At 46.3% G+C, this 18,874-nt stretch overlaps 1 protein-coding gene across 1 annotated transcript in view; it reads right to left on the reverse strand.

Moving 5' to 3' along the window:
* Nucleotides 1-14,695: 14,695 nt before the first annotated feature.
* Nucleotides 14,696-18,874, reverse strand: part of LOC134434455 (nicotinate-nucleotide pyrophosphorylase [carboxylating]-like) — a 45,016-nt gene continuing 40,837 nt past the window's right edge. Inside the window, exons 3-4 of the mRNA XM_063183111.1 lie at nt 17,878-18,009; nt 14,696-14,902 (exon numbers count right to left, since the gene is read on the reverse strand). Coding sequence (XP_063039181.1) covers nt 14,696-14,902; nt 17,878-18,009 — 339 coding nt within the window. The remainder of the gene's footprint in view (nt 14,903-17,877; nt 18,010-18,874) is intronic.

An 18,874-nucleotide genomic window follows, 5' to 3' on the forward strand; every position in this document is an offset into this window, starting at 1 on the left:
AAAGAAAAAGCCTGTAAGAAGTGCTTAATAGCATCGATAGATGATTCTTCTGTGTGGGCAGAAGCATAGACCGCTCCAGAAAAGGTATCTACACTAATGTGAACATATTTCTGCCGCTCAAAAGACTGTATGTGTGTTACATCTGTTTGCCACAGTTCACAACTGTTCAGTCCCCTTGGGTTTGCTTCCGTACTCACTGTAGGGAGTGCATGTTGTTGGCAATTTGGGCATGTGGCCACAATCGCTTTGGCCTGTTCTCGAGTGATGTTAAACTGACGAACCAGGCCAGGTGCATTTTGGTGGAAAAGCTGGTGGCTGATTTTTGCCTGTTCAAAAACATTTGGGAGAGTGGCCATCACTGCAGGTGCAGCAAGAGCATCTGCCCTTCTGTTGCCTTCAGCGATAAACCCTGGCAAGTCAGTGTGTGACCTGACATGCATCACATAAAAAGGTTGCTCTCGGTGAGTGACTGACTGTACCAGTTTTGAGAGCAATTCGAAAAGTGCGATGTTAGACACATCTTGCAGTATTGCTTGATCTGCCCTGGATACTACTCCTGCCACATATGCAGAGTCTGTAATCAGATTAAATGGTTCTGAGAACCTTTCAAAGGCCCTAACAACCGCAGCCAATTCAGTAACCTGAGGTGAACCTTCCACCTCAGCAATGTCTGTCTCTCACTGCTGGGTTTGAGGATCCTTCCAAGTCATAACGGACTTGTGGGACCTCCCGGACACATCTGTGAAGACAGTCAGAGCCCTTTTTAAAGGTCTCCTACTTAGAGCACTTCTCAGTTTTAAGGTAAATTGAACATCTTGTTCGAACAATTTGTGAGTGGGCCGCACTACCGAAATTTGTCCTGAGTAGGAATCCAGAGCAAACTGTAACACTTCATTTTCTTGAAACAATTGTTCCAGTATTTTCATAGTATTTTGACCTGATTTTAACTCAACTGGAATGTGAATGCACTTAAAATCACATCCTGCTAACTCCCTGATCCGGGTCCTTGCTTTCCGGATCAGTTCTGCTACCAGCTCCTGAGGCTTTGTCAGTCTCTTGGACCTTTTGTGACTGAGGAAAACCCATTCTATGATCAAGAGAGGGTCCCTCTGGTCCCGGTCCTTTTTTGGTGTGTCCTTTGCCTTAGGTGTTTGTTTTTTCCTCCCACTGGAAAATAATTCCATGGAGGTGTGGCAACTTACCTAGGATGATAAATTTGAATGGCAGGTCAGGCCGGCATCGGTTGGCCTGTCTTGTGGACATTGCAATCTGAACCTTTTCTAGAGCTTTCCGTGCCTCTGGGGTAATAGACCTAGGAGCACCTGGGTCCTCTCCCCCTTTCAATAAATTGAAAAGAGGGGCAAGGTCTTCATTAGTCAGACCGAGCCATGGTCTTACCCAATTCAAAGACCCACACAACTTGTGGACATCCGCAAGGGTCTTGATCCTTGGATTGATTTCTAGTTTTTGAGGAACAATGGTCCTATTTCCAATTTCTAAGCCCAAATACTTCCAAGGTGGCATCTTTTGAATTTTCTTTTCCTGGAGCTCGAACCCTGCAACAATCAATGCATCGATCATTAGGTCAAGCGCATGTGTGAGTAAATCATCATTGGGGGCACACACGAGGATATCATCCATATAATGATAGATGATGGCCTTCTCTGCGGCTGCACGTACTGGGGAAAGCAGGGAAGAGACATACCACTGGCAGATAGCTGGAGATACCTTTAATCCCTGAGGAAGAACGGTCCAATGGTACCTTTTCTTAGGGGCTTCTAAATTAATGGAAGGGACAGAGAATGCAAAATGCAGTGCATCGTCAGGGTGCAAGAGGATTTGGAAAAAACAATCTTTAATATCAATAACAGCTAATTTCCAATCTTGGGGAAGCATTGTTGGGGATGGCATACCAGGTTGGGGAGAACCCATATCTTCAATTACATTATTAATTTGTCGGAGGTTGTGAAGAAGTCGCCATCTCTTTTTGTCAGCTTTTTGGATGACAAACACTGGGGAGTTCCATGGGGACATGGTCTCCACAATGTGGGCCTTTTTTAGTTGCTCTTCTAATAGTTCCTGAAGCACCTTTATTTTTTGTTTACTTAGCGGCCACTGTTTCACCTGAACTGGTTTGTCTGTTTTCCACTTCAGTTTTTGGGTGGGGTGCTGTTGTTCAATGACTGCTGTACAAATATGCTGTGGAGAGTCTGGAATATCAATTGTGACACCCCACTGGGCCATTAAATCTCTCCCTAACAAAGGTTCTGAATAATCCAACACAAATGGACGGATATTTGCCAATTGTCCGTTTGGTCCCTCAAATTGAATAATGCTTTTGGATTGTCTTGCCAATTGCAGACCTCCTACACCTTGAAGATGACCGGCAACATTTTGCAAAGGCCAATGTGCTGGCCAGTCTTGTACTGGAATTACTGTGCAGTCTGCACCTGTGTCTACAAGCATCTCAATGCGTTTAGACTCCCCACCCCCACTGACATTACACCATAATTTGGGTTTGTCTTTCCCAATAACTTGTACTCGGGAGACTGTGGGCCCTTGTTTTTTGATATTTTCAGGTAAAGATGGCACAGGGATAGCTTGTGCAACAATTTGTCCCTTGGGAAGAAACAGGGGTGGGTGGAAACAATGCAGGCCGAGAACAAATTGCTCAGGATCTGATGCTGTCATTCCTGGAGCAATTTCGATCTCTTGTGGTGTGTGTTTGGTGTCCCCAATGACGATGTACTTACAACGAATCCGGTTCCAAGTACCTTTCTGTTCAGGATTGACAGACACAAAATGCCAATCAGTGTCCTCCAGGGGGAGTGACTCAGTCAGCTGCAACCTGTAAGGCTCATTGACAGAAGACATGGTTAACACAGGATCACTTAAATCATACACAGTCTTTGAAGCACCTGCTTCACTTACACAAACATTAATATTATCGCGTGCTTGATTTGTTTTGCTACCCTTATTCCCTTGGCCTGCTCTTTTTGTGTCTGCGCACCTGGCAGGCCAGCGCTCTCTTTTCAGGTTTTTTGTTGTTGTTGACCCCCAGGGAGGGCTTGTAGTTCTCCTCCCCTGCCATTTCTGAATTCATCAAATCCCCTTTTCAGGGGGCACTGGTTACTCCAGTGCCCTAGGTTGTTACAAAGCAGGCATGGTTTTGTGGGCTCAGCCATTGCTGGTCTCTGCTGCTGCCCAGGGTATTGATGTGCTGAGGGGAAAGGCGCAGGGCTGGCAACGGCGACACGCTGAGGTGGTCTTGGCAGCAGCCTTGGTCTGGTGTCTTCAGCCACACTCATCAGAGGCACTTTCCTGTTACACACTAGAAGCATATATTTGAGGGTTGCAGGAGGTTCAATAGGAAGGCTCAGGATTGCTGCTTGACACTGTTCATTTGTATTTGTAAACACCATTTCTTCTAAAATCGCTTCCCTAGCATTCTCTTTTTTAACTTGTATTTCAATAGCTCTAGTTAACCTTTCTACAAATTTCAAAAAAGGCTCTGATGGTAGCTGTTTAATTTTACTATAGGGATCAAAAGACCCCTCAGGTTGTAGGGAAAAGAATGCTTTTTCAGCTGCTTCTTTTACTTTCTCGAGGGTTTCTGCAGGAATTGCAGTAGCTTGGATTGAGGGAGAAGACCATTGGCCCTCACCACAGAGGTGCTCAATAGTGATAGGGTTACCACTGTTGTCTTTGGCTGTGTTTGGGTCAGCATGCAAGCCTGGGAGAGCATCATTCAGCATTTGTTTCCATGCTATTTCCCATAATTTGAATTCCGTGGAGGTCATGAGACAGGAAAAAAGCTGTTTTAAATCATGTGGAATCACTACTGTTCTACTCAATTCAGAATTTAAAAGGCCACGGAAATATGGACTGTGTGGACCATATTCTTTATGAGATTTACAGATCTCTTTAATCAATTGTCGTCCAAAAGAACTCCAATTAGCAGTTGGAGCTGCTCCCCCCTGAGCTGCAGGCTGAAAGGTAACAGGAGCCAGTGAAATCATGGGACTATGCATTGGGTCTGCTGTTCCCTGCTCTGTATCCCTTGAATTGGAAGCATTGGGATCACAGATACAGGTTTGAGGAATGGCAGTGGGTATGTCCCCACCGTGGGAACCCGGGGAGGGGGCGGGAACGCAACGGGTACATGGGGTGGGGACAGGGGGCCGGCAAGGGGCAGGGAAACTGTGGGAACAGGGGGCGGGGTCAGGGGGCAAGCAGGGGGTGGGGACACCTGGTGACATCACGTCAGCAGACGCCCCCTGGGAGGAGTAGAGGGGCGGAGCTGAGGGTATTGCAGGAAAGGGAGGGGGAGGGGGGAAGGTATCACGAGGACCAGGAGGAGAGGGGGATGGGGCTGGAGTTTCGGGATGCTTAAGAGGATTTTGGGAAGAAGAAGACCAGGTTTGGGAAGATGCCACATGGCATCCACAATCTTGTGGACCCCCTAGGGACTGGGGGCCATTTTGGGCATCACTGCTCTCTGGAAAGCTGACACATGCTATGGGTTTCAGTCGAGGGGACACAGGGGACTGGGAAAGGTTCCACGCAGCCTGGCCAGGGCCTTGTGGACAGGGCAACTCAGGCATTTCAACAGAGTTTGGGCGTCGACTTCCCAATGAGTTTGATCTGTTTAAAATACCAAGTTTTGGGGAAAGAGGTTTAGGGGTTTTAGAACTAGGAGAGGGAGAAACAGGGAGAGCAGAGGTACATGGCTTTACATTTGGCTTTTTCTCCATTTCCTTTTGTTTGAGCAATGCTGTTCGAATTTGTAAACTCCAAAACACAAATTTAGCTGAGGGTGCATTGCCAGATTGTCCTATGGTTATCAATTCATTCCCAACTTTATCCCAGAATTGAATATTGTGGATTTCTTCAGGGGAGATTTGTGGGAAGTGGAGGAAAAGCCATCTTATAAACTGTTTCAATTTTCCCTTTGAGAACTTAACATCACCACTGTCTAAAATGCTAACAATATTATAAAACACTCCTTTTTGTACAATGCTGAGTTTCAAACCCATGTTAGATGTAAAAAGCAAAGTACTAGATCCTGCCTGACTAAAAACAAAGCTAAAATCAGCTAAACTTTCAAAAAAAAAAAACACAGATAGGAAAGCGATAACGAGCCGACAAAAGCTTCACAATGCAGCTGTATATACTGCTTTTAAAATTCCCGGGCAGCAGCAGCAGGGCACGCCCTGCCGTGCCGAGGCAGAAACAAAGCCTCCCCCGCCGTGGAATGCAGCCCCCCCGCGGAGCAGAGAGAGCAGCCACGCCACGTGGCAAGCCGAAACCGGGGCCCCCCGCGCCGCGTGTGCAGAGAACCCCCCTCCCCCGCACAGAGAGAGAGAAAGAGAGTCCCCCGCGGCAAGAGAGCCGAGAGCCCCCCCTCCCCCGAACAGAGAGAGAGAGAGAGGGGGAACCCCTGACCACGTGGAGAGAGGCAAGCACGCTGCGCTGCAGAGCCGGGGGGAAGGGCAGAGAGCACTCCCGCTCCGGCACGAATTTCAAAAGAGAGTAACACATGCGGCAGAAAGCTAAAAGCGAGAACGCAATGAATTCCCGTTTGTGGGGCTGCGCAGCCAGAAATGCAAAGGCAAAAAGGAACAGAACTCACGGCAGAGTCTGTTTTTGAGCTCCTGCCCTACCGAGAGCAGAGATACTCACCCGAAATGGAAGCTGTAGCTGGCTGGGTACAGGCAGGTCTCCTCACCGGAACAGGACCTCTCTGTGGGTGAGAGAGGCTACCCTGTCCTCCCTCTGGAAATCTGCTCACCAGAAAGGAGCTGGGCTTTCCACAGGTGCCGAACAGTCCACGAAACTTCTTCTGGGAATATTCCCAAAGTCTCTAGCTGAGGGCAATGCAAACAAAGCCCCTTTCAGCTGGATGCACGGCTGCTAGAAGCTTCTCCGAGGTACTGCAGGTCTGTCTCGGGCTGCAGAGTCACTTAGCCCACCTCAGGGACGCCAAATATTGGAAAAAAGGCTCCCAATATTACCAGTTAGATTGTGCCTGGGCCAGTCTGACCCTCGCTGCCGGGCCAAAGGCAGCAACTGTGGTGTATCACCCCAGAGATACCTTGGCTTGCTGGAGATTGCAGCTGGGCACTGAACAAGTCCAGGCTTGTTAGGAACCCCGTTTACCTCAGGAGGGATAGCTTCAGGCGATGGTGAAGAGAAAAAGGAGAGGATTCTGCTGGAGGGTTTAATGTCCAGAGGTTTATTCCATGGTTACAGAGGTCTGAACGTGAGCAACTGCTCCAACAGAATTCCGGCTGCATGGTTTCATTCACCTTTTAAGCTCAGGGACAGGGGGAGGGGAGGTACAGGTGAGCCACCAACCAGGTGAGAGGGGCAGGGTCTCAGGGGAAGATGACACCCAGACAGGCCAATGACCTCTGGGCATAGGGGCATCCTTTGAACTTGACCAACCACACGACGCCTTGCTGGAATGTTAAGTCTGATTGACAGGACTCACTCAGCATGGGGGCAAGGGGGAAGGGAGAGACCTATAGGCACACCTGGGGGAATGACCTGGAAGGCCAAAATGGGACATTACAGCACACCACAACAATTGGGGACATTGGGGACATTGGAGACATTGAGGACATTGGGGACATTGAGGACATTGGGGACATCGGGGACATTGGAATGGTGGCACCTGGATTTGGGGACATCGAGATCTGGGACATAGAGGACATTGAGGACATTGAGGGACATCAAGGACATGGAGAACATTGGGGGACATTGGAGGAACTGGGGACATTGGGGACATTGGGATATGGGACACTGGAATGGTGGCACTGGGCTTTGGGGACACTGAGGGACACTGAGGGACAGGGACTCGTCTGCTCCCAAATGTCCCTGAGGTCCCCAAGGGGCTCGGCCAGCACCTCCTGGAAACCCACGGTCACTGTCACCTGTGGGGACATTGGGGACATTGAGGGATATTGAGAACATTGGGGTTTGAGGACATTGGGGACACTGAGGGGCATTGGGGACATTGAAGACATTGAGGACCTCAGGGGGACTGGGGACATTGAGGACACTGAGGGACATTGGGGGACGTTGCGGACATTGAGAACATTGGGGTTTGAGAACATTGGGGGACATTGGGGACATTGAGGACATTGGGGACATTGGAATGGTGGCACCTGGATTTGGGGACATCGAGATCTGGGACCCTGAGGACATTGAGGTACATCAAGGACATGGAGAACATTGGGGGACATTGGAGGAACTGGGGACATTGGGGACATTGGGATATGGGACACTGGAATGGTGGCACTGGGCTTTGGGGACACTGAGGGACACGGAGGGACACTGAGGGACAGGGACTCGTCTGCTCCCAAATGTCCCTGAGGTCCCCAAGGGGCTCGGCCAGCACCTCCTGGCCACCCACGGTCACTGTCACCTGTGGGGACATTGGGGACATCGGGGACATTGGGGACATTGGGGACATTGGGGACATTGAGGGACATTGGGGACATTGAGGACCTTGGGGACAGTGAAAACACTGAGGGACACTGGGGACATTGGGGACATCGGGATATGGGACACTGGAATGGTGGCATTTGGATTTGGGGACATCGAGACCTGGGACCCTGAGGACATTGAGGGACACCAAGGACATGGACAACATTGGGGACACTGAGGGACATTGGGGACATTGAGAACACTGAGGGACACTGGGGACACTGGGGACATTGGGGACATTGAGGGACATCGAGGACATTGAGGACACTGGGACATGGTGACATAGGGACAGGAGACCCAGCCACTGTCACCTGCCAGGGACACTTAAGGACATGGGGACAACAAAGAACAATGGGGACAGCAACAAGACAAAGTCACCACTGCCCACCCCGGGGGACAGAGCCACCTCCTGTCCCCTGTCCCCAAACCCCCCCAATGTCACCAATGTCCCCAATCCCTCCAATGTCCCCAACGCCCAAATGTCCCCCTGTCCCTGCTGTCCCCAATGTCCCCCAATGTCCCTGATGTTCCCAGTCCCTCCAATATCCCCATTGTCTCCAATCCCCTACTGTCCCCAAATGTCCCCAATGTCCCCAAACCCCCTCAATGTCCCCAATGTCCTTGATAGCCTCAAATGTCCCCATTGTCCCTGATGTCCCCAATGTCCCCTCACTGTCCCCTCACTGTCCCCAATCCCCCCAGTGTCCCCCATGTCCCCATTGTCCCCAACCTCGAAATGTCCCCCTGTCCCCAACGTCCTCAGCCCCCAATGTCCCCAAATCCCCTCAATGTCCCCAATGTCCCCAGTTTCCCCAGCGCCCCCAATGTCCCCAATCCCCCCAGTGTCCCCAATGTCCCCTAATGTCCCCAACCTCCTCGACGTCCCCAATCCCCCCAATGTCCCCAATGTCCCTTAATGTCCCCAACCTCCTCAATATCCCCAATCCCCCCAATGTCCCCAGTGTCCCCAATCCCCCTGCTGTCCCCACTGTCCCCAATGTCCCCTAATGTCCCCAACCTCCTCGATGTCCCCAATCCCCCCAATGTCCCCAATGTCCCCAATGTCCCCAACCCCCCCCGTCCCCAACGCCCCCAGTGTCCCCTCACCATGGCGCGGGGTCCCCAATGTCCCCAAACCCCACAATGTCCCCAATGTGCCCACTGTCCCCAGTGTCCCCTCACTGTGTCCACTGTCCCCAGCGCTGGCACTGCTCTTTGCCGAGGAGCCGGCCCTGCTGCTCGAGGTCCCCACTGTCCCCAATGTCCCCAAACCCCCCAATGTCCCCCGTCCCCATTCCCCCCAGTCCCCGCAATGTCCCCTCACTTTCCCCAACCCCCCCACTGTACCCAAATCCCCCCAATGTCCCCCAATGTCCCCAATGTTCCCAATCCCCCCGCTGTCCCCAATGTCCCCAGTGTTCCCTCACCATGGCGCGGGGTCCGTAGGGGCCGCTGTGGCCGATGGGGACACAGGTGACACCGGCGTCCTGGTAGCGGCGGCACACGGGGACGGCGGCCGCGGCCGGGACCTCGAGCAGCAGGGCCGGCTCCTCGGCAAAGAGCAGCACCAGCGCTGGGGACAGTGAGGGGACATTGGGGACACTGGGGGGACACTGGGGGGGTTTGGGGGGTTGGGGACATTGTGGGGTTTGGGGACATTGGGGACGTTGGGGACAGTGGGGACCTTGAGCAGCAGGGCCGGCTCCTTGGCAAAGAGCAGCGCCAGCACTGGGGACAGTGGGGACAGTGAGGGGACACTGGGGGGACATTGGGGACATTGGGGACACTGGGGACCTCGAGCAGCAGGGCCGGCTCCTCGGCAAAGAGCAGCGCCAGCGCTGGGGACAGTCAGGGGACATTGGGGACACTGGGGACACTGGGGACATTGGGGGGGTTGGGGACATTGGGGACAGTGGGGACATTGGGGACATTGGGGGGATTGGGGACATTGGGGGGATTGGGGACAGTGAGGGGACACTGGGGACACTGGGGACAGTGAGCGGGCATTGGGGACATTGGGGATGCATTGAGGGGACACTGGGGATGCGCTGGGGACATTGGGGACACACAAAGGACACATTGAGGGTACATTGGGGACAATGGGACACATTGGGGACACACAGGGGACACACTGGGGACATTGGGGACACACAAGGGACACATTGAGGGGACATTGGGGACACTGAGGGGATATTGGGGACATTGGGCACACACTGGGGACACACTGAGGGGACAATTGGGGGGACATTGGGGACACATTGAAGACACTGAGGACATTGAGGGCATTGGGGGACATTGGGGAGACATTGAGGTGGCACTAGGGACACATTGAGGTGACACTGGGGACACTGGGGTCACACATGGGACACATTGGGGACACTTTGAGGGGACACTGGGGGCACTGAGGGGACATTGGGGACATTGGGGGGATTGAGGACATTGGGGACAGTGGGGACACATTGAGGGAACACATTGGGGACACATTGGGGACACTTTGAGGGGACATTGGGGACACACTGGGGACACACGGGGACACACAGGGGGTATTGGGGACACACTGGGCACATTGAGGGTACACATTGGGGACATTGGGGACACGTTGGGGCCACATTGAGGGGACATTTGGGGACACACTGGGCACACTGTGGGGACACACAGGGGACATTGGGGACACACTGGGGACACACAGGGGACATTGGGGACACACTGGGGACATTGGGGACACACTGGGGACACATTGAGGAGACAATTGGGGGGACATTGGGGACACATTGAGAGGACATGAGGGACAAGCTGGGGACACATTGGGGACACATTGAGGGGACACATTTGGGACATTTTGGGGACAGTGGGGACATTGGGGGACATTGGGGACACAGAGGGGACATTGGGGGACATTGGGGGGATTGGGGACATTGGGGAAACACTGGGGACACATTGGGGACACAGGGGACAGAGGGGACATTGGGGACACGGCGGACACTGGGGACATTGGGGTCACACAAGGGACACACTGGGGACACTGGGGGCATTAGGGACACTGGGGACACATTGGGGACACGCAGGGGGGGACAGCGCTGTCACTGACGTGTGACGCCGGCGGGCGGCGCGGGCGCGGTGACGGTGACGCCGCAGTTGCCCACGAAGGCCATCTCCAGCAGGCAGCCCAGCAGGCCACCGTCGCTGACGTCGTGGCCCGCCGTCACCACGCGCTCTGGGGACACACACACGGGGCACCGAACGTCACCAAGGGTCACCAAGTGTCACCAAGGGGCACCTCGGGGTCTTGAAATGTCACCCATGGTCAGCAAATGTCACCCATGGTCAGCAAGTGTCACCTCAGGGTCATCAAATGTCACCCAAGGTCATGAAATGTCACATCAGGGTCACCAAATGTCACCAAAGGGCACCTCGGGGTCTTGAAATGTTACCTCAGGGTCACCAAATGTCACCTCAGGGCCATCAAATGTCACCTCAGGGTCACCAAATGTCACCCAAGGTCATGGAATGTCACCTCGGGGTCACCAAATGTCACCCAGGGCCACTAAACATCACGTCGGGGTCAGCAAGTGTCACCTCAGGATCATCAAATGTCAGCCAAGGTCATGAAATGTCACATTGGGGTCACCAAATGTCACCAAGGGGCACCTCGGGGTCTTGAAATGTCACCTCATTTTTATTTCTAGTTTATTTTTGTTCATTTCTACTTCTAATTCTATTTCCATTTTATCTTTATCTTTTTCATTTTTATTTTTTCTTTAATTTGAATTTCAATTTCAATTTTAATCTCTTAATTTTTATTTTTACATAAACTTTAAATTTTTCATTAATTTTCAATTTTTTGGGCTTATTCATATTTCTATTTAATTTTGATCTTTGATTTTTATATAAACTTTAAATTTTCTATTTATTTTCAATTTTATTTTGGCTTATTCATATTTCTATTTAATGTCGATCTTTGTAATTTTAATTTTTTTCCTTCGATTTCCATTTCCATTTCGATTTCTTAAATTTTTACTTTTACTTAAACGGTCATTTAAATTTTTTATTTTCATTTGTGTTTATTTTTTAATTTAAATTTTATTTAATTTATTTTGATTTTATTTTGATCTCACCCCCACCTGCCTCTCTTGGCTCCCATCCTCCTTGGCTCTGATCCCCTGGAACGTTCCGGAAGCCCCGGGAACCCCCCCGGCCTTTATCCGGCCCTGGGGGGGCAAATTCCAACTTTTGTATGGAATTCCTCCCCAATTTATGACCTTTTATGGCATTTATGACCATATATGGAATTTATGACCTTTTACGGCATTTATGACCTTTTATGGCATTTATGACCTTTTATGGCATTTATGACCTTATATGGAATTTATGACCTTACATGGCATTTATTTCCTTATTTGGCATTTTTTATATTTTTCAATATAAAATTTAATGTATGAATTTAATTTTATATTATTTATTGTTTCATTAAATTTATTATCTAAATATTTTCAATATGTTTAATTGCATTAAACCCACTGAAGGTCATAAAGCCCTTAATATCTCTATTATTATTATTATTATTATTATTATTATTATTATTATTATTATTATTATTATTATTATTATTATTATTATTATTATTATTATTATTATTATTATTATTATTATTTTCTTTTATTAAAATATTTATTATTTACTTTTTTTATATTATCCAATATAAAATTTAATATATATAAATTTATTTTACATTATTTAGTGATTTGTTAAATTTAATATCTAAATATTTTCAATATGTTTAATTATATACATTATATACTTTCTTTTATTTTAATGTTCATTATTTCATTTTTTATATTATCCAATATAAAATTTAATATATATAAATTTAATTTTACATTATTTGGTGTTTCAATTAATTTAATAACTAAATATTTTCAATATGTTTAATTGCATTAAACCCATATAAGGTCATAAAGCCATTAATATATCTATTATTGTTATTATTTTCTTTTATTTTAATATTTATTATTCAATTTTTTTATATTATCCAATATAAAATTTAATATATAAATTTAATTTTACATTATTTGCTGTTTCATTTAATTTAATATCTAAATATTTTCAATATTTTCTTTTATTTTAATGTTTATTATTTCATTCTTTTATTTTAATGTTTATTATTTCATTTTTTATATTATCCAATATAAAATTTTTTATATATAAATTTATTTTACATTATTTAGTGTTTCATTTAATTTAATATCTAAATATTTTCAATATGTTTAATTATATATATATTACATTTTTCTTTTATTTTAATATTTATTATTTCATGTTTTATATTATAAAATATAAAATTTAATATATAAATTTAATTTCGCATTATTTAGTGTTTCATTTCATTTAATATCTAAATATTTTCAATATGTTTAATTATAGATACTATATTTTTTCTTTCAATTTAATGTTTATTATTTATTTTTTTATATAATTCAATAAAAAATTTAATAGACAAATTTATATTTACATTATTTAGTGTTTCTTTACATTTAATATCTAAATATTTTCAATATGCTTAATTGCATTAAACCCATATAAGGTCATAAAGCCATTAATATATCTATTATTATTATCATTTTCTTTTATTTTAATATTTACTACTCAAATTTTAATCACTAAATAATATAAAATTGAATTTATATATTCAATTTTATATTGGATAATATAAAAAAAATAAAAAATAAATATTTTTGGGGTTCCAGATATTTCTGGGTCTCAGGTTGGATTTTATCGGTTCTGGGCTGGGCTTTGGGGTTCCAGGACGGATTTTTCAGTTCCCGGGATGGATTTTGGGGTTCCCAAATTTCAGGGTTCCAGGTTCGATTTTGGGGGTTCCAGGTTGGATTTTGGGGTTCCCGGGATGGATTTCGGGGTTCCCAAATTTCAGAGTTTCAAGTTCGAATTTGGGGGTTCCAGGTTGGATTTTGGGGTTCCAGGTTGGATTGTATGGTTCCCAAATTTCAGGGTTTCGGGTTCGATTTTGGGGTTTCCAGGTTGGATTTTTCAGTTCCCGGGATGGATTTTGGGGTTCCCAAATTTCAGGGTTTCGGGTTCGATTTTGAGGTTTCCAGGTTGGATTTTGGGGTTCCTGGGATGGATTTTGGGGTTCCTGGGATGGATTTTGGGGTTTCCAAATTTCAGAGTTTCCAGGATGGATTTTGGGGTTCTTGGGATGAATTTTAGGGGTTCCGGGTTGGATTTTTGAGGTTCCTGCTCGGATTTTGGGGGTTCCTGGGATGGATTTCAGGGTTCCAGGTGTTTCCCCATCTCAGGTTGGATTTTATTGGTTCTAGGTTGGATTTTGGGGGTTCCTGGGACGGATTTTGGGGTTCCCAAATTTCAGGGTTTTGGGTTCGATTTTGGGGATTCCAGGTTGGATTTTGGGGGTTCCTGGGACGGATTTCAGGATTCCAGGTGTTTCCACATCTCAGGTTGGATTTTATTGGTTCTAGGTTGGATTTTGGGGGTTCCAGGTTGGATTTTGGGGGTTCCCGGGGTTCGATTTTGGGGTTCCCAAATTTCAGGGTTTCAGGTTCGATTTTGAGGTTTCCAGGTTGGATTTTGGGGTTCTGGGTTGGATTTTTGGGGTTCCTGGGACGGATTTCAGGGTTCCGGGTGTTTCCACATCTCAGGTTGGATTTCATTGGTTCCAGGTTGGATTTTGGGGGTATCTGGGATGGATTTGGGGGTTTCTGGGTGGGATTTTCGGGTTTCTGGGCAAATTTTTGTGGTTCCCACGTTGGATTTTCAGGGTTCCTCGGCTCCGTCCCCCATGCCCAGCACCCTGAGGGCGCAGTCAAGCGCGGGGGCGCTGTGGGTCGGGCACCCCATGGACACGACGGCCCCGTGGGGCCCCAGGAACCGGGGCAGGGCCTGCAGGGCTGGGGGGCTCCTGGGGCGGATTTGGGGGTTCAGGGATGGATTCTGGGGTTCCCGGGATTGCATTGGTTCCAGGCTGGGTTTGGTGGGTTGGATTTTGGGGATTCCAGGTTGGATTTTGGGGGTTCCTGCTCGGATTTTGGGGGTTCCTGGGATGGATTTCAGAGTTCCAGGTGTCTCCACATCTCAGGTTGGATTTCATTGGTTCCAGGTTGGATTTTGGGGTTTCTGGGATGGATTTCAGGGCTCCAGGGTGAAATTTTGGGGTTTCCACGTTTGATTTTCACTTTTCCTCGGCTCCGTCCCCCATGCCCACCACCTTGAGGGCGCAGTCGAGCGCGGGGGCGCTGTGGGTCAGGCACCCCATGGACACGACGTCCACGTGGGGCCCCAGGAAGCTGCCCAGGCTCTCCAGGCCGATGCCCCCGCTGGCCTCCACCAGCACCCGCGGGTGCGCGGCCTTGACGCGCGCGGCCGCCGCGTGCAGCGCCTGCAGAACGAGGAGAACGTCAAAAAACCCAAAATTTGGGGCTTTGCAACCCAAAACCTGCCCAGTTTCGGTCCCATTTTTTGGGTTTATCCCAATTTTTTTTTTTTGTTTATTTCCCCATTTTTTTGGGTTTTTTTCCCATTTTTTGGGGGTTTATCCCCATTTCAAAAGGTCCACAGCCCCATTTTTGGGGTTTTTCTTCCTATTTTTCGGGGTTTTTCTTCCTATTTTTTGGGGTTTCCCCACATTTTTGGGGGCTTTATCTCAATTTTTTGGGGGTTTTTTCCCCCCGTTTTTTAGGGTTCATTCCTTTTTGTTTGTTTGTTTGTTTTTCCCATTTTTGGGGTTTCATCCCAATTTTTGGGGTTTATCCCAAATATTTGCACCATGTTCTCATTTTTTGGGTTTTTTTCCTTTTTTTTTTGTTTTTATTCCCATGTTTTTTTTATTTTTTCCCACTTTTTGGTTTCGGTTTTTCCATTTTTCTGGCGTTTTCCCCCATTTTTTGTGTTTTTTTTCCCCCATTTCTTTGGGAATAATCCCATTTTTTGGACTTTATCCCTATTTTTGGTGTTTATCCCCATTTTTGGAGTTTTATCCCCATTTTGTGAGGGTTTTATCCCAATTTTTTGGCATTTATTCCAATTTTTTGGGTTTTTTCTCAATTTTTGGACTTTACCCTAGATTTTTGGCTTTCTTCTCCATTTTTGGCGGGTTCATCCCCCCTTTTTGGGTTTTTTCCTCATTTTTGGGGGGTTTTCTGCTTTTTTTTTTTTTTTTTGTTGATTCCCCATTTTTGGGGTTTATCCCAAATTTTTTGAGATTTCCCCCCCCCCTTTTTTTGGGGGGGGATTTATCCAAATATTTTTAAATTTTTTTCCCATTTTTATGGGTTTCTCCCCATTTTTGGAGTTTATCTGTGTGCAGATCCCGGTAAAAGGGGACAATGTCAGTGAACCCCAAAATTTGGGGTTGGGCAGGATTTGAACCCCAAATTGGGGTGTCCCTGCTAAAATTTGGGCTTTCCCCATAAAAATCCCCACAAATCCGGAGAATTTAACCCAAAATTGGGGTGTCCCTGCTCAAATTTGGGTTTTCCCTATAAAAATCCCCACAAATCCGGGGATTTGAACCCAAAATTGGGGTGTTCCTGCTCAAATTTGGGTTTTTTTCCATAAAAATCCCCACAAATTTGGGGATTGTTCCACCCAAAATTGGGGTGTCCACCCCCAAATTCCCCTTAAACCACAAACACCAAAAAAATTGGGATTTTCCACCCAAAATTTGGGGTCTCTCCCACCCAGATAAATCCCAAATTTGGGGGTTTCCAGCCCAAAATTTGCCCAGTTTGGGTCCCCAGAAAAAATGATCAATTTTGGGATTGTTCCGCTTAAAATTGGGCGTTCAAAATTGGGGTGTCCACCCCCAAATCCCCACTAAACCAGAAACCCCCAAAATTTGGGATTTTTCCACCTAAAATTTGGGGTCCGAGCCACCGAGAAAAACCCCAAAATTTGGGATTTTCAACCTAAAATTTGCCCAATTTGGGTCCCTATAAAAATTTATCAATTCTGGGATTATTCCACCTAAAATTGGGGTGTCCACCCCCAAATCTCCCTTTAAACCAGAAACCCCAAAATTTGGGATTTCCAACCCAAAATTTGCCCAATTTTGGTCCCTAAAAAATGTATCAATTCTGGGATTATTTGACCCAAAATTGGGGGTTCAAAGTTGGGGTGTTCACCCCCAAATCCCCTTTAAACCAGAAACCCCCAAAAATTTGGGATTTTCCACCCAAAATTTGGGACCCAACCCACCCAGAAAACCCCAAAATTTGGGATTTTCAACCTAAAATTTGCCCAATTTGGGTCCCTATAAAAACCCATTAAAAATGGGATTATTTAACCCAAAATTGGGGTGTCCACCCCCAAATCCCCCAAAACCACAAACACGAAAATTTGGGATTTTCCAACCAAAATTTGGGGTTCGACCCACCGAGAAAAACCCCAAAATTTGGGATTTCCAACCTAAAATTTGCCCAGTTTGGGTCCCCAGAAAAAATTTATCAATTCTGGGGTTGTTCCGCTTAAAACTGGGCGTTCAAAATTGGGGTGCCCACCCCCAAATTCTACAAATCGCCCTTAAACCAGAAATCCCAAAAATTTGGGATTTTTCCACCCAAAATTTGGGTGGAAAACCCCAAAATTGGGGTGGAAAACCCCAAATCTGCCCAATTTCGGTCCCGATAAAAACCCATTAAAAATGGGATTATTTAATCCAAAATTGGGGTGTCCACCCCCAAATCCCCACTAAACCAGAAACCCCAAAAATTTGGCATTTTCCACCCAAAATTTGGGGTCTGAGCCACCGAGAAAAACCCCAAAATTTGGGATTTTCAACCTAAAATCTGCCCTAAAATTTGGGTCCCTAAAAAATTTATCAATTCTGGGATTATTTAACCCCCCAAAAACCCCGATTTTTTTGAGTTTCTCCCCCAAATTTTCACCTTTTTTCCCCAAATTTTCGCCGTTTTCCCCCAGATTTTCACCGTTTTTCCCCAAATTTTTGCCATTTTTCCCCCCAAATGTTCGATTTTCAGGGTCCCCCGATATTTTGGGGCTCCCCCGTGGGCTCAGAGCTCAAATCTCCACCATCCCCACCCCAATTTTGGTCCATTTTTGGGGTTTTCTCCCCCAAATTTTCACCATTTTTCCCCAAATTTTCACCTTTTTTCCCAAAATTTTCACCTTTTTCCCCCAAATTTTCACCTTTTCCCCCCAAAATTTCGATTTTCGTGGTTCCCCAAATTTCGGGGCTCCCCCGTGGGCTCAGAGCTCAAATCTCCACCATCACCACCCCGATTTTGGGCCATTTTTTTTAGTTTCTCCCTCAAATTTTCACCGTTTTTCCCCAAATTTTCCCCTTTTTCCCCCAAAATTTCGATTTTTGGGGTCCCCCGATGTTTTGGGGCTCACCTCTGGGCTCAGGTTGTCGAGCAGGATGACATCGGCCCCAGCCTTGGCCGCCTCCAGCGCCTGCTTGGCGCTCGTGCACTCCACGCCCAATTTCCGCGTGAAGCCCCCGGCCCGGCGCGCCCCCACAATCAGCTGTGGGACCCCAAAATAAACCCAAAATTTAGGGATTTGCCCCCAAAATTTGGGTTTTTCTATTCAAAATTAATCCTCAAAAATTGGGGATTTCTACTCAAAATTAATCCCCAAAAATTTGGAAATTAATCCCCAAAAATTGGGATTTTTTTTCCCCAAATGAATCCCCAAAAATTCAGAAATTAATGCCCAAAAATTGGGAATTCTTACTCAAAATTAGTCCCCAAAAATTGGGATTTTCCCCTCAGATTCATCCCCAAAAATTGAGAATTTGACTCCCAAATTAATACCCAAAAATTGGGGATTTCTACTCAAAATTTTTCCCCAAAAATTTGGAAATTAATCATCAAAAATTGGGGATTTCTATTCAAAATTAATCCTCAAAAACTGGGGATTTCTACTCAAAATTTTTCCCCAAAATTTTGGAAATGAATCCCCAAAAATTGGGAATTTCCCACCCAAAAATTGGGAATTCCTACTCAAAATTAGTCCTCAAAAATTGGGATTTTCCCCGCAAATTCATCCCCAAAAATTCAGAAATTAATCCCCAAAAATTGAGAATTTGACTCCCAAATTAATACCCAAAAATTGGGGATTTCTACTCAAAAAATATCCGCAAAAATTGGGGATTTCTACTCAAAATTTATCCCCAAAAATTCAGAAATTAATCCCCAAAAATTGAGAATTTGACTCCCAAATTAATACCTAAAAATTGGGGATTTCTACTCAAAATTTAAACCCAAAAATTTGGAAATTATTCCCCAAAAATTTGGGGTTTCCTATTCAAAATTAATCCTCAAAAATTGGGGATTTCTACTCGAAATTAATTTCCAAAAATTTGGAAATTAATCCCCAAAAATTGGGA

The sequence above is a fragment of the Melospiza melodia genome, unplaced genomic scaffold (assembly GCF_035770615.1).
Source record: "Melospiza melodia melodia isolate bMelMel2 unplaced genomic scaffold, bMelMel2.pri scaffold_37, whole genome shotgun sequence".
Classification (NCBI taxonomy): Eukaryota; Metazoa; Chordata; class Aves; order Passeriformes; family Passerellidae; genus Melospiza; species Melospiza melodia.